Source organism: Dipodomys ordii, unplaced genomic scaffold, assembly GCF_000151885.1.
Source record: "Dipodomys ordii isolate 6190 unplaced genomic scaffold, Dord_2.0 Scaffold8, whole genome shotgun sequence".
In the NCBI taxonomy this organism is placed as follows: Eukaryota; Metazoa; Chordata; class Mammalia; order Rodentia; family Heteromyidae; genus Dipodomys; species Dipodomys ordii.
The window spans coordinates 36,007,006-36,024,350 of NW_012267224.1; the positions used below are offsets into that span (position 1 = coordinate 36,007,006).

The following is a 17,345-nucleotide window of genomic DNA, read 5'->3' on the forward strand; positions in this document are numbered from 1 at the left end:
ATATATTTTTTCTCCTCATGGACACCTTTTGTGTCAGTTGTTTCTTTGTAGAAAACCCGTTTATTATGAGACTATAGACTTTATAAAATCAGGAATAATAATCACTGATTTCTTCCTTAGTACCAAGTACTAAGTCTCTTATATTTCAGGCCAGTTGCTTTCCACGTCAGCATCTAAAGTGAATACTGTTATTATCTGCATTATATGGATGAGGAAGTGACTTGCCCAAGTTGACATTTCAGTGAGCCATAGAACCAGAATTTAGCCAAGGCCATCCAGACTCAGAGTCTGTTAATGTTCTCACAGTGCTGACCACAGGCAAATACATAAGCAGCAGTGAGTGGTCCCTAAGTGGACCAGCAACTGAAGGAGTATAATCTTGACAATTTTTACTGTCATACATTATTGTCTTCATTTAACATGTCAGTGTTGTTTGTTTTTCAAATTGAAGGTGGCAGCTGTAAATCTCTCCAGCCTAGCTGGTATATGGTCAGGCTGAGCATTAAGGGATGCTGCCCAAGATTTTGGGGTTCATTAACTTCTGAGAATCAGGTCTCTCTCCCACAGCTTTGAGCCAGTGCTTCATCTAGAGTTGGAGAAAATGCCATCAGAGGTCCGTGGGTATGGGTGGAGTATCATGGAAGTGTGGCTTTCTTGTTGCTCTAAACTAGAAGATAATGAGGTCACTAATGGGGTGTCATTCTGTGATGTTATCAGTCATTTCTTTGATTGCATCAGTGTGACTTCAATATCTCTTTGTGGAATGTCAGAAGGAAACAGATAGACATCAAGGGCCAAGTAATTGCACACAGTCAGTTGCAATACACTAGAAAACAATACCCCAAATTAAAGATTATAAATGATAAAGTATTAATGTTTTACTGTGTCACAGAACATGTCTGCAAATAAACCTAATTTGGGTTTATTTAAAAATTGAACAAAGTGGAATCAAAACTAGAATATCTAAAGCAAAGAAAAGTGGTTATTAGAAGTCTCATGTATTTTGAAATTTTCATTATTCTATTAGAGAAAAGAGGGTGAGGAGGGGAGTAGATAAGTAGATAGATAGATCAATAGAGATTGAGCATCATTTCACTTAGCCTCTGTTGTAATGCCTAATGAGATGCTGAATTTACCGAGTGGTATATGACATTCTAGGTAATGTGGCATAATGAAGTCTGTGTTTATATTCACAACATTAAATTTTTTTCCTATGCTGAGGATTGATTATTTATAAAAATCTAATCAAGTTTAAGTTATCCCATACTATTTATTTTCTTAGAAAATTTCTCTCAAAAGACATAGCCACCCATACCTTTTCTCCAACTATAGACTTTTATGATAGACATATACACAACTATATACATCAGTATTCTTTCTCTCTGCTATAGTACCTTCTACTGTTGCCTTCCTCAGCCAAAACTAACACAAATAAATGAATTAACCATGATGAAGATATATTATAATATATCAGTTAAGAATATATTGTGAGCCGGGCGCTGGTGGCTCACGCCTGTAATCCTAGCTACTCAGGAGGCTGAGATCTGAGGATCGCGGTTCAAAGCCAGCCCGGGCAGGAAAGACCGTGAGACTCCTATCTCCAATAAACCACCAGAAAACTGGAAGTGGCGCTGTAGCTCAAGTGGTAAAGCGCTAGCTTTGAGCTGAAGAGCTGAGGGACAGTGCCCAGGCCCAGAGTTCAAGCCCCACGACCAACAACAACAAAAAGAATATATTGTGGCTAGGCATTGGTGGCTCATACCTGTAATCCTAGCTGCTCAGGAGTCTGAGATCTAAGGATCATATATGGAAGCCAGCTCAGACAAAAAAGTCCATTAAGACTCTTATCTCCAATTAAGCACCAAAGAGCTAGAAGTAGAACTGTGTCTCAAGTGGTAGAGTACTAGCCTTGAGCATAAAAGCTCAGGAACAGTGCCCAGGCCTTGAGTTCAAACCTGGGACTAGCATACACACAGATAAAAGATTATATTGTAACAGTATTTATAATGACACCATAATTAGTAATTTATAAGCTTATGGATTTTAAAAAATAAATGAAACAATTGATGTAGGCTTGAATCATTTATCCTCTTTTTTAGTTGAGTCTCTTCTTGACAAGTTGAACAGCACATGTTCCGTGTTACCTAGCTAGCCTCAAAATTCCCATCCGTCATCTGTAAGCTATGGACATTGAACTCAAAGATTTAGTTATTTTATCTGTAAAGAGATGACAACAACACCTTCTTGCAATGTTAACCTGTAGGTTCCATATGAAATTATATATTTAGCTATTTTTCCAGGATACAATTAAATACTGATATATATCTTTTTAATGTCTAATCTTTAATTACAAAATAAATGCAAGTCTGAAATCTCAAGTAAAAATTCCTTCACAAGCTGGGGGTAGAGGTCCATACCTGTAATCCTTGCCTTTGGGAAGTTGAGGCAGGAAGATAAAGAATTCAAGGCCATGAGAGTTGTTTGGAGGTTCTAGCAGGGGAGTGCAGCTACTATGTCTAGGATAATCTTACCAGATGAACAGAAAAGCTCAAAAGCTATGTACATATGACCATATAAGATGATGCTAAGTGAAATAAATCCCAAGATATGGACATAAGAGGTTTTTCTTTGTTGTTTTTTTTTTAATGTACTATGCGATTTTCTTCTGTTTCTTTTGTATGTTTTCCCCCTATGGTACATCCCCTGTTGTTGCTGTATTTGATTTTGGTGCCCTGCATCTTGTATATACATTTATCTAATTTGAGGAGGAGAAGGGGAATAACAAAATGCTGAAATAAGGACACAGAATGACCCATTGCAACAATCACACCCACAAGACACTATGTTGAAAATGAACTTTACAACTTTGGGAGGGGAGAGAAGGAGGAGTGGGGGAAGTGGGAAAGGGAAGGGATAGTAGGAGAAAAACAAAGGAGGGGGGTAACAATGCTCAACAAGAAATATACTCATTCCCTTACTCATGTAACTGTAACCCCTCTGTACTGCATCTTTACAATGAATTTTTTAAAAAAGAATTCAAGGCTAACTTAGATTACACAGTAAATTCAAAGCCAATCTGAGTTGTAGTAAGAATTTATCTTAAAAATACTAAGGGCTGCGGAGGTATTTCAGTGGTGGAACATTTGTCCTCATGCAGCAGATTCTGGGTTCAATGCCTAGCACCACCTTTTCCCATGGGACTTAGTCACTGTCTGTCCCAAGTGTTGCTATGTTTAATGTTCATGGTGGCTTCTATCTACAATTCTTTCAAATCTTAACTGTATCATTTAATAGGTATATGACCTTGAGAAAATTAACCTTTCTGCACCTAGATTTGAAAATTATAGTAACTTTACCTCCCTTACAAGGTTGCTAGTCAGGATAAGGTGAAAATAATACATATAAGATGCTCCGTATGGTACCTAACATTCAAAAGGTTAATTTTTACTATCACCATGGTACTATAAGGTCAGAACTTTCACATAGGTAGTGATGCTATGATCTTAAGAGCTTTTCCTCTTTCTGAAATATACTAAGTGAGGCATTCCTTTCAGTAAGTAGTAACTTTACTCAAACTCCAAAAATTTGAGTGACAACAAAAGTGATCTACGTATTTGGGAGTATTGCTGATTATGGACTGAATCCAGCTTCCAATAGTTCTGTTTATGATTTGTGTGACTTTTACAAGATGTGAAAGTTAGATATATTCAGTAGAAACTGTGCTTTATAGAAACTTTTACTCTCAGTAGAACTTGTACTTTGAATTTTAGATTCTGATCATTTTCTGGGCTAAAAATAGGTACCAAAGCTGGACAGTAATATGCTACAGTTTTAGCCTTTTGTGAATATAGATATTTAATGAAATATATGCGCCATTGAATACTTTATTATTAAACAAGTTTTGTGTTAGATGATTTTAATCAACGATTCACTTTAATGTGTTTTGGGCATAGTTAAAGTAGACTAGACTAACCTATTGATGTTTAGTAACATAAGTGTATTGGAAACATTGTTTTTGTTTATGATATTTTCAAGTATGATGAATTTATCAAGAGGTGGTCTGATCTTAAGTTGAAGAGCTGGTATCTGGTCACTGGAGTCATCTCTAAAGAATGCTATGAGAGAAGGGCTATGCCTGTCCCATTATTTCAGGGAATGAGACTGAGTTTTAGTAGAATTTGAGCATGAACTCATTTTACTTTTCCATCTCCATTCAAATTCAAATCAGGAAATCCTAAGTTATGAAGGCAAACAGGAACTACAACTTGCCTTTCTGAGAAATCTAATTAGTACCCATATAGGAGAGAGAGAAGAATCTGATGTTATTCATTAGGATTTAGCAACAATAGACAGGAGTGGCTCAGGATGAGGCACCCGCTCTTCCTGTAATTTCTCTAAAACAAACTTGATGGGGAAGAGGTGGATGGCGGAGTGGAGAATACCTGTCTCATTTAAACAAGTATAAAATAATACAAAGCTCTTCTTTTGAGAGTCCTTATTGATCTTCCTTTCCTGTGAAATTCTCTATATTATTGCCCTCAAGATCCAATTTAATCCATAATTATATCATGACATGTTGTTCAACTTCACATGTATTACTCATATCTCTTCAAAGAAATTGGTAACAATTTGAGAAGACAGATCATATTTCCTTTTCTGTAAGATCCAGGTGCCAAGAAATACAGTGAGCTCAATAACCATGCCATATATATTGAGGAAAGCTTTGATTGGTTATCTGGTTTTATTTGAAAGATGCCTCATTATATAGTGTCTAGAAATTTAGTTCTTACTTAATAGCACTTTTTCAGAAGTGTTCTTCAGATGCTTTGCAGACAGCATAAAGGTATATGAATGTAATATCAGAAAATATGGTAAAATACTTTATGACTTAGGAGGGAATAAGTTTCCTTCAAAGTAGTTATAGAGCAAAGAAAACTGATGAATCTGATTACTTCCAAATTATGGACCTCTGTTTCAGTAATCAATATTAACAAAACACAGAATGTATAAGTAGAATATCTACAATTAGTATACTATTAGTATCTAGGAAAAAGTAAGAAACTCATGCAAAGTTATATGAATAAACAAAAAATGGAGACAAAAACCATGTACAAGTACTTTACAGAAATGAAAACCCAATAAGCTAATATGTATAGGGAATGATGTACAAATTCATTATTACTTTAAAAATGCAAATTAAGTCATAAATAAGATGCTATTTTATGCTTATTAGGCTGTCAAATGATACCAGGAAAAGAAAAATAAAGTCACATAATTCTAGATGCTGTGAAATGGGTTTTATGTAATCCTCAAATCCATATCTTGACATCCTAACCCACAGTGATGGCCTAAGGAAATGAGGTTTGGGAAGCCATAATTTGTCCATGAAGATAGGCCATCTTGAAAGAGAAAAGGGATCTTCTTGCATTTTACTACATATGAGAACCCAAGAAATAATTGGTTTTCTAGGAATCAAAAAACAAGCCCTCACCTGACACCAAACCTACTGGTTAGTTGAACTTAGACTCCTAAAGCTTTCCATTTGAAATACATGTTGGGTGTTTAATTCATCCAGTGTATAGTACTTTTATTATAGCAGTTAGAACCAATGAACACTTACATACCATAGATGGACATGCACATTGATTCAGCCACCGTGAAGTGCTGTCCTGTACCAATTAGTTAAATGCAATACTTGCAAAAGGCATAGTAATTTTACTCCCAGAAATGTTTGCATGACCCAAAGGGGATACATAGGAATCTGTTTATGGCAGTAGTTCTTGGGGTTATAGGCAAGTACTCAGGGAACACATGGCAGGCATAAAGTATGAATTGTCATATAGTAACTAATAGCAATTAATTAGATGTACATTCAGCAACATGAAAAGTTGAGACAAAATTTATTTCTAGTACAAAAGATAAGTTTGAAACTTGGGCACATAAAACAAAAATGCAATTTAACATAGTGAATACAAACAAATCACTTATGAATCACAGAAAGCAGTTAGTATGGGCTTGTGGGAATAAAGGATATTAAGCAAGTGATGATGATTGACAACCAGAAAGGGGTTTAGCATTACACTGATGAGAATGTGTCATTATTTCACTCAGTCTTTGTCCCTGAGAGGCCTGTCGGCATTTTTACTGGTTAATTAGAGATGGAGATTTGAAGACTTTTCTGTCAGGGTTGCTTTCAAATCACCTTCTTCCAGGTCTTGGCTTCCTGGGTAGCTAGGATTGTAGACGTGAGCTACTAGCTTCCATCTAGGCCTGCATATTTTTGTCTTTAATAATACATTGGTGAAGTAAATTGAATATATTTGGTTGTCCTTATTTTTCTCATCTTTTTATAAAATATTGTAAAGCCAAGCATTGGTGGCATGCCTGTAATCCTAGCTACTTAGGAGGCTGAGATGTGAGGATCATGGTTCTTAGACAACTCACCAATTAACTACCAAAAAAGCTGGAAGTGGGGTGTGGCTCAAGTATCTGTAGAGTGCTAGCCTTGAGAAGAAAAGCTTAGGGAGTCAGTGCTCAGCCCCTTAGTTCAAGTCCAAGGACTGGCACACACAAAAAAAATACTCTAAATCTTAAAATGAGATCTTAAAAAAAGGGTACAGAATTATAAATAACTAGCTCTGATACAGTTATACTTTTATTAGGAAAGTATTGTGGTGAAGTTGGGAAAACAATTGTCTCAGTATTATCTTTAAATGAACTGGTTGAGTAGGGACAATGGTTTCTCAGAATTACCCACATGTTGGATAGTAGAATTTCTTTACTCCTCTCTCAACCTTCTCATTCATTAAATACTGATGGATGAGATATGGGTTGACTAGGAAATCTGTCAGCTGATTCTGACGGAGATGGTCTGAAACTCTTATATTTCAAAATAAAGGAAACTATCTACAAAATTCTCACCATGTATGCTATTTTACAAGAACAAGAGTTTTTTTTATCAACTTACCAAATGTTCATTCATCTCTTGCAATTCCTTAAGTTGATATGAATTCTTTTTCTCAGTATGACTATTGTCTTGGGGATGTGAAACTTCAATGATGCCATGGTAGTATTCCATTCTCTGACCTGCAAAGAAAATAGAAAGTAGGAAATTAAGTGATTCAGGAAAATATTTTAGGACAAAGATTTAATTCTAATACAGCTATTATGAAGTCTTAAATGTGTCTCTGAGCTTCTTTGAAATTGAGTTTCATAAGTATTAGTTTGCTGTTAGATGTTAATAATAAATAGTAGCTGGCATTTGTTGAATGTGCACTGTGTTTCCAGTACCGTTCTGTGTGGTTAACATGTATTATCTGATCACACTCACTTTCTAGGATGAACATCCCCTTTATTTTACAGAGGAGGAAAATAAGACACAGTGGTATAAGTAATTAGCTTTGTGTTATATAACTGAACAATTAGTAGGTGACTTATCCAAAGTTTGTGTTCTACAATGTGGCTCTAGAGCTTAAATAGTCATTATGACATTGCTCCTTGCTGAACTGACATATAAGCCACATATATTCTACTGATTGATAATAGAGGTAAATGGGTATTTTTTTGAATTTTTACTTGCAGTGAGATACTTAGAAACAGACAAACAGCTATAGGAAGGCGAAGGGAAACACTATATGAGACTGTAGGTAAGAAAAGTATGTAATGGGAATAAGTCAATCAGATCTTTGCAATAAAAAGTAATGGGTCTCCTGACAATGGACCGAGAAAGGAAAGACTGAAGGGTAATGACTCCAAACAGACTATCTCTGAACCTGTGGATTTTTACTTATTAACTATAGTCCATACTGGTATCAAACTTTGTTTTCATAGTTAAGAGAGTTTTGTGCAATCAAATGAATTAACTCGAGAATCATTTGCCATTGGCATAAACTACAATTGGGGTTTTCATATGAAGACTGGATTATGGCCTTAAATCGTCTTACTTTCCTATTAAAGGCATTATTCCCTCATCAAGTCTGAGGAAGGTGACAACAAATATAACCATGATTGAACTCATCATTTTAACCACCCACAGCAGGTGAGAATGACAAAAAGATTCATCAAAAAGAAAGTGATTTATACTTTGCAATGAGAGGAAAGAGAGTGTTGGAGGTGTAGTTCAGGTGGTAGAGCATTAGTCAATGAGCAAAAATATCAGGTACTGTGTTCAAGTCCTGACCAAAAAATGTAATAAGAGAGAGGAGAGTTCAAAAATGCATTGTTTATGCTATTTTAAATATATTAGGCAAAAATATAATTCTTGAATACTATTTGGGTAAGAGGGCACTTTTCTCTAAAAAGTGATGTTTTCTTGGTTTATCTATCATTATTTTGTTTTATGTGTTTTTATTTGTCCTAGAAAAGCTGATGGGCAGAAAATGATGGTCATGAGTAAAAGAGACAAAGGGAACTTACATTTAAAAATAAGTGGGTTAACACAGTTTGTTATTTAAATATATAATGAATGATGAAAATTGTTTAGTATGTCTAAACAAACAATTAGCATGTCTAGTACAATGACTCTTTTAAAATATTTTATGTAGAATACTGGACTGCAAGTTCTGTGAAATCTGAAAACTTCCCTACTTTGCTTAATGATGTACCCTGGGAACCCAGAAAAGTATTTGCCTGTGCTAAACATATTAACTATTTGCTAAGGAAATGATCAGATACATTTAAAAATATTCTAAACGTACCATTTACAGATGCAAGCATAAATTTCCTTCACTTGTCTGCAAATAAAAGTGAAATTCTTGAGGGAAGGGGTGACACTGTTCATAAAGAAATGTCCTCATTACCAGACTTAGGTAACTATAACCCCTCTGAACATCACCTTTATAGTAACAAATTTTGAAAAGTGAAATTGTTGGTTTTACCTACCAGAGCCTAGGAAGGGAGCCAGAACAACGACAGTGAGGACCATCAGTATCAGTGCCAACACAATGAGAAGGACAACCAGCCATGGCTTCAGAGCTCTGCTCTTTGGGCCAAATCCTGATACTCTGCAACAAGATAAAGGCCCCGCATTACTCCCACAAGGTCAAGGAAACTAGTTCAGATTTCCTTGGATAAATTCAAGTCTCCTTGGATTATGCAAGTTTCCTTGGATAAATTCAATGCAAGACATTTGTCTTCCATTTTGGTTAAAATCACTCTGAGGGGAGAAACTGGGAGAAAATCAGGGAAGAGGTGACACTGTTCAGGTGGCTCAGTGGTAGTGTGCTTGCCTTGCATGCATGAGTCCCTGAGTTCAATTCCTCAGCACCACATAAGCAGAAAAGGTTGGAAGTAGTGCTGTGGCTTAAGTAGTAGAGAGCTAGCCTTGACCGGAAGAGCTAAACGTTAGCGCCTAGGCCCAGAGTTCAAGCCCCATGACTGAAAAAAAAAGAAAAGAAAAAAAGAAATATTATCTGACATATGTAACTGTAACCCCTCTGTACATAACCTTTACAATAAGATTAAAATATATTTTTAAAAAAAGATCATTGTGGCTTGAGAGAAAGTGTAAAAACAAAATCAGAATCTAGAAACTGTAATGTCATTCTTGGTTCCCATGTCTAAAGGCATTTTAAAACTCCTCTTGTGTCTAGACTTGAACACTCTTGTAATGGAGTCAAAGTAGCATATGTGCTAGAATAAATAACCATTCTTCCTTTTTCTGATGATTTGTTTTCCTTTTATCTAAACACTATTTTATTTATTTATGTATTTATGCATTTATGTATTTATTTATTTATTGTCGGTTGTGGGTTCTGAACTCTGGGCTGTCCCTCAGCTCTTCAACTCAAGGCTAGCGCTCTACCACTTAAGCCACAGTGCCACTTCTGGCTTTTTCTGCTTATGTGGTGTTGAGGAATCAAACCCAGGGCCTCATGCATGCAAGGCAAGCATTCTACCACTGAGACACCTTCCCAGCCCCATTTATTGTGTTTTTAACTCTTTATTCTGTAAATTTTCAGACACATAGAGAAATTATAATGGTATAAATAAACATACACATGTTTGTCACAGAATTTTTAAAATCTATTTTGTTAAAATTATTGCTGTATTTAGTTTATGCAATAAGATATCTCATGAAATTTCATCAAATCATTATTACAATTAAGAGATTTCCAACATTATTAGTATTTCTAAACATTGAAGTGTCTCCTATATCTTTCAGTATCCAATTAATGTTCAAATTTTCTTTATTATCCTCATTATATTTACCATTGCTTTATGCAAATATAAGTAAATGTTATATTAGACAGCTATTTTAGATAAACAAGGACAAACAGGACATGTATTATGTTTGGCTGACAGGTCCTTTATGCCTGTTTCAGTCTAAAACATTCCTTAAGTTTTAATGACACTGCCTTGTTGAAGAGTCAAGGGCTTTAGGATCTTCCCATATTCTAGATTTGCATGATTCATTCATTCTTTCTTCTTTCTTTTTTAATTTTTTTATTAATAAGTTTTTTATTAATAAGTTTTTTATTGTGAAAATAATGTGTAGAGAGGTTACAATTACAGGAGCAAGGTAATGAATACATTTCTTATCAAGCATTGTTGCCTCCTCCATTGTTTCCCCTTCCCATCCTTTCCCATCCCCCCCCACATTCCCCTTCCCCCACCCCCCCACTCCCGGCCAAAGTTGTAAAGTTCGTTTTTGACATAACGACTTGTACATCTCATTGTTGCAATGGGTCCACCTGTATTCTTATTTAAATGATTTGTTTTTGCCCTTCCTCTCCACAAATTATACCAACATCAAATACAATGAAAACAGGGGTTATACTGTGGGGGAGGGACATACAAAGCAACAAAGTCATCTTATAAATATGTTAGAAGCAATTGCATGAAAGAAAAACCACTTGAGTCCTTATCTTGGGGTCATTTCGCCTAACATCAACTTATCTGACCTTTTTTGCTTGTCTCAGACATATACTAGTTATTGCAAATAAGGGAAACCATAGGACCTATATTTCTTTGGGCCTGACTTATTAAGGAGGAAGATGGCAGAGAAACTGGAGACTAAACAAGCTCTCGAGGGATTCAGAAGAAAATCTTTATTTTTGTAAGCTAGAATATAGCTCTAAAGCCTTTAATAGATTTTTTTGGTTAAATGCATCTGGCAAGAATAGATCTAATGTGGTACTGTGTACTTTACATTGCATTTCATAAGGAATGGAGGACTTTTCCCACATTTTGTAGAAAAAGTGGCTGCTTTTCTTCTAGTGGCTTTTGATCAACAACTGTGTTCTTACATTGCATTATTTGTTTGAATCAGTGTTCACCTACATACAGGTAACTGGTAATCCTTAAAGGACTACACTAGTCTTTTTCATCTTTTATTAAAACAGAGCTCTAGAGCTCTGTCTCTGCAACTTGCAATGATACTGATTTTTTTTTACTTTATGAGCTCAATCATTTCATATCTATACATAAATAAAATTCTTTGGGATAAAAGATTTTCTTATTTCCTTCACAGGATGTATGACAATGCTTTGTGCTAAGTAAGCTTTTAATAAATATTGGTTGATTTATAAGAGAATTTTCCTTTGAATGTAAGAAACCTTTACATATACATGTTAAATAAAAAAAATAAAAAATTGTTTCAGTATTTAGGAAAATGGTAGTTTGGGCCTAAGTACTACCATTTGTCCAATAGATACAGTGGAACGTTCTTAAGTTAAGTTTAGTTAAATTTCTTAATTAAATATACTAATGATGTGAGCACTGCTTCATTAAAGAGGGACTCAGTGGTAGAAATGCAGCATGCACTTATTCAAGAACCAGAACACTGCTGTAACAATAAACACATGCTACATGGGATGAGATAATAGTTCACCACTTAAGTGGCTGGAAGCCTAAATATAGAAATGAGAGAAATCCAAGAGTCTACTTAGCATAATTTAGTGGCTTTCTAAGGTTCAGAGAGAGTAAATAATTTCTCTGATACACTAGAACTTGTCTTCTCAAACACAGGTCTTCTAATCACTAGGATACTTCTATTCTTCGTTAGACTGCCTGTTCATTAGTTGCATTTGAATTCTTGAATACATGCATCACTTATGTCCCTATTCACCCACTCATATATTCTCTACCTGTGGGGTCCCTTCATTTGTGACTCCAGGTCATTAGAAATAAAAGAGGAGCCAAAAGAAAAACTAGAACTCAAGAAACTTTATTAGCTTTCAAATCTATCTCCCCATGATAGTACAGTTCTTTTGACTAGAATGAATGGAGAGTGTGGGTTATGGAAAAATCACACTCTCATCACCCAGTTGGATAACTCATATGGCTACTGGTTGAACCATGGAATCAGGAGCGGAAGAGTGGTTCAACCACCATTGAAAAATAGTTGCTACTTCAAATTCCATAGGAATTGTGAACATCTGGGTGAAATAGCAACAAATAAAGTGAAATGTTGTCATTTAGACTGCTTATTCTTTTGAAAAAATCTTTGAGCTAAAAATCTATCATGTATAGCATAAAAATCAGAAAAGCAACAACGTCCAGAGTTTAGAGCTGCAGCTACTTATGAGCAACCTTTCAATTTACTACCAGATTTTATGGTTATAAGCAAGCAAGATATGAATACATATATCTATCATTACCTTTCTATTCTGAAGAGGTTATGCTAGTTATTTTTGTATTGTCACTTCTGGCAGCTACTCTAAGGATTATGGGTCAAAGCCAGCTGGGGCAGGAAAGTCTGTAAGACTCTTATCTCAAATTAATTATCAAAAAAACAGAAATGGAGCTCTGGCTGTAGTGGTATAGCCAGACACAAACACACACACACGCACACACATATACATATATTAGAGTCTTTTTTAAAAACTTCTAGTCTATAGCAGAGATGGACATTTTGTTCAGCCATTCTTTTTTGCTACTTTATTTTGTATCAAACAAACACAAATGTACTCATCTTCTATTGCTGTGTAACTAAGTATCACAATACTCAATCACTAGTCCATACTTTTGTATGTGCCATATTTGGGCCCTCTGCTTAAGATTTCACAGGGCTGAACTCAAGGAATTGGTTAGACTTGCTTTTCTCATCTGAGATTTGGGAGTCTCTTCCAAGTTCAGTCAAGAACTCACTTCTCTAGAGAGCAGAAGTCCCTGTTCTCTTGAATTCTTAGTCATAAATACTATCTCTTCCTTGCCAGTGGCCTCTCTGTCTTAAAGGACAGCAATAGCGTGTATCTTTCATTAAATCACTCCTTAACAAATTTCTGTGTAAAGCCCCATCCTTCTAAGCCACCTACTGATTCATTTAGGCCCCATATTTAACCTCCTCCTCTTGAAGAGGAGAGAGAGCTTAATTACACCTTCACAAGCATTTGACAACAGCATCTACATTAGCATCCTATTCAATAACTGAAGAAAGTGTATGTATCCCAGAGGGTGAGGATCTTGGAGACCACCCACGTGCAAAAGAACAAGATTTGTAACCTTAAAAGAAAGCATATGAGTTAAATGGTTAATTTTTGTTGGGGTGGTAGTTAGGAACTATTCCATAAAAAGTCAATTCTATGCCAGGTATAGATTTTACTCAAGTAACAATTGCAAGAATTCAAAGTGAACTTGTGGAAATTTAAATAAGAAGAGAGCTAAAGGTAATCCCCAGTTATTAACTGATCAGTACTCTGTATGCTTCTAAAGAACAAGTAGGTGCAGATGATCCTTATTTTGAATAACATGACTATCTCCATAAGCTCCAATTTATCATACCCACTAAACTTTCATTAAACTTCATTATTTAGGTTGTAGAAGGGTGTATACATGACATTATTTCTAAAATACGTTAAAAGGACATGGTGATAATGAGTGATTGTGTGACTTTGCTTTTTGCAGTCTTACTGGTTAAAAGCTACATACTTGAGGAAAATATAGAGTGGCAAACAAGAATCATTAATGATCAGAGTTGGAATATAAAATTCCTTAGTGATTTTCAGTTCCTTCCTTCCTACTTACCTCTTTTTTTCTTGTTAGCAGTAAGTTTAAACTCAATGTCTTGAGCCTGCTAGGCAGATGCTCTACCACATGAGCCAGATATTCCCACCCTTTTGCCATTTTTTGAATAAGATCTTGCTTTTTGCCTAGACCTAAAATCTCTTGTCTATGCTTTCCCACTGTGGCTTGGATCACACGCATAAGCCTCCATTACTAGTTTTTTTATTGGTTAAGATAGGGTCTCATTCATTTTTTTTTCCCAAGCTGGTCTTGCATCATAATCCCAAGTTATTTTTCAGATTCCCAAGTTGCTGTTTATGGCATGGGCTTTTCAGTGATTTTCATGTACATGAGATCGCAGATGGCTTAAGCAAAAGGTATTATGAACCCTTTATTCCATAAAAGTCACTTTATTCCCTAAAAGTCAGTCATTGCATTGTTCCATTTTCAACTACTTTCCCTTCACCACTTTATCTGCAAGCTCCAAACTCATTTTTTCAAAATCATTTTTATGCTTTTATGAGTATGCATTGTCATTTACAGAAATTCAGACCTATTATTATAGAATTGACTATTTACAAATCAGTTAACCCCACAAGCCTTTGTAAAAACTGTTTTTTGAAATTCAAAACACATTATCTAATATAAAAATGAATTGTTGTACAGTTTCCCAGGCCAATCCACAAATCTATGTACTTTCTAATATAACAAAGGTGCTGAAGTATCCCAGAAAGCCAATGCATATAGAAAGCCTTGTGATTCAGACAGCTATTGTTAGGATTGTGATCTGAGATGAGGAAATAATTAATTATACTCCATATCAACCAACAAGCCAGGTATAGTAGTTCATGCAAAATTCCTAACTACACAGGAAAAATCTGTAGGACAATCCCAGTCTGAGTCCATCCCTGAGCAAAACTCTTATCTGCAAAACAAGTAAAAGCTAACAACGGCTGGATATGGAGGTTTATTTTGCTATTTCTATTTTAATTCTTATTATGTAACTTTAAAATATATTAGGGGTTTAAAATATATATTTGGTTTAACAAATTTGTAAATTAAAAGACGAATTGCCCCCAAATTAAAATGTAATAGGGTGAGTGCCCAGCAAATGAGATGCCTAGTCCTAGATAAGAGGAGAAATAATGTTGCTTGTCTTAACCATTATTTAAAGTAAAGAGCTATAGAAAGAGAAAGATGTTGCTTTTCTGAAACTATTTTTAATTATATCAGGTTAAGAATTCATTTAGGATTTTATCTTTTATAAGAAAGATAACCAAGATGTTTAAAGTGAGTAAATCTTCCAATTAAGCAGTTTAAAAGGTAGACATTGAGAAATTTCTAAATACAAATGCAAATGGAGTCACACATTCTTTACACTAAAACCAACCTGAACTCTAGAGAAAAAGGTCATAGCCAGGTGCCGGTGGCTCACGCCTGTAATCCTAGCTACTCAGGAGGCTGAGATCTGAGGATCACAGTTCAAAGCCAGCCTGGGCAGGAAAGTCCAGGAGACCCTTATCTCCAATAAATCACCAGAAAACCAGAAGTGGCGCAGTGGTTCAAGTGGTACAGCACTAGCCTTGAGCTGAAGAGCTGAGGGACAGTGCCCAGGCCCAGAGTTCAAGCCCCACAACCAACAAAATAAATAAATAAATAAAGGTCATAAAATCCACAAAGAATAGACCCAAAGTTCAAGATTTCAAAGACAACATGAATATGAATCAAATATAAACTAAACTTTGCTAAACTTTCCCTATTGTGTTTCTTGGTCAGCATAACTGACCATAATCTCTTCCCGAATGAGTGGAGATGAGACATAGGATGTGATACTGATTATCAGACATCACTTTTCCTTAATCCTTACACCTGCTTGCTGGCCTGACTTGCCATTTCCTGACACCTCTCCAGATTCGCAATTGGTATACTGTGAATTAGGCTTAAAGAAGCTACGACCATTCAATATTCCCATGGCCTGCTTACTGAGTTATCCTGTGTTAGAGTTGTACAGAACAATGGTATTTGCCCCCACTGTTATTCCAGTAAATTACTTCTCTTGAACTTTGAACGTTCCTATAGATTAATAAATGTTTATTTACAATTCATTGCTTTTAATGTATCAAATTATGACTGATATTTTAAAAATGATAATGTAGAAAATGTGAAATATGAGAAACCATAACATCATGATTTCCACGAACAAGATATGAATATTCAAATTCCATAAGTTTTAACAAATTAGCACAATACTAAGGTTATATATTTACACTTATTTGTTCATTCATTTGTTCACTTAATATATATGGAGTGCTGACCATGTAGGAAGCAGTGAAGACCCATTCTTAGAGCCTGGTAGATCCTTTGATGATTACTGGGCTCTGTCTAAAAGACTGAACATAAATGTATATTTTATAAGTGGAAGGTAAGCCCAGAGAAATTCTTTCATTAGCAACTAAATTAGTGACTAACCATATCAAATTCTCATTCTGAAATCCCCTGGGTGGTAAGCTTGCCACTTAGAGAGGCAATAGATAGTAAAGTTAGTAAGCTCTGTCAAAACATTGAACGTTGAACAAAAACATTGTCAAGAACATTGAGTTGAGAAGGTAATGAATTTCAGCTTTCATTCTGACATCTGACAGCCCTGAAGACCTGAAGATGGCCCAAGAATTTTGTAACTGCCTTTTTAGATTCTTATTTTACAAGCACACAAGTTGCCTTAGCTCCTAAAAGAAATAACATAAATTATAAAAACATCTTGAAAATGGTATAAATCTCAACAAGGAAATATTTTATCATTACAGATGATTAAAATCACCATCTTACTTGCAAAAAGTTATGACAAAGAATATTACTTTTGGGGAAAAACCCAAATAATTCATATATTCCTTTTTCTTTGACATTTAATATGAGAAAATTGAGAGTATTGTCCCCAATTTTGATTTCCCATTCCCTCATTCTTTCCATAGGAAGTTTGTTTTTTTTTTTTCTTTAGAGGAGGCAGGTCTCTGGAGCTACTGCTGTTCCCTCTACACTAATCCATAAGGACGGGCTACAAAGTACAAGGAAAAAACAGCTGAAGAATAAGTCTTATAGAAACTAACTTTTGTTAAATTGCTGAACAGAGGCTCATCTTAAAACAAATGAACACTTCCCTCCCAATTTAGGATCAATCAGAATACAATTAGAAATTACTCAGCAACATAAAATAGTGCTGGCAATGATTTTCATATCAAACATTGATTTAGAAAAAAAAACCCACCACAGATATTACTGAGTTTAGTTTGCTAACTAGAAATCTCTCAAGCTCCAATGCAATTTGAATCCATTAGGGAGAGTTCCTCTGCCATCCATGGGAAATCCAGCCACTGACAGATCATACAGTAAAGTAAAGGATCCAT

The 17,345-nt window shown here is 35.3% G+C and overlaps 1 protein-coding gene across 1 annotated transcript in view; it reads right to left on the bottom strand.

Moving 5' to 3' along the window:
- Tmprss11a (transmembrane protease, serine 11A) overlaps nt 1-17,345 on the bottom strand; it is a 44,020-nt gene that overhangs the window by 26,644 nt on the left and 31 nt on the right. Inside the window, exons 2-3 of the mRNA XM_013008935.1 lie at nt 8,881-9,002; nt 6,968-7,086 (exon numbers count right to left, since the gene is read on the bottom strand). Coding sequence (XP_012864389.1) covers nt 6,968-7,086; nt 8,881-9,002 — 241 coding nt within the window. The remainder of the gene's footprint in view (nt 1-6,967; nt 7,087-8,880; nt 9,003-17,345) is intronic.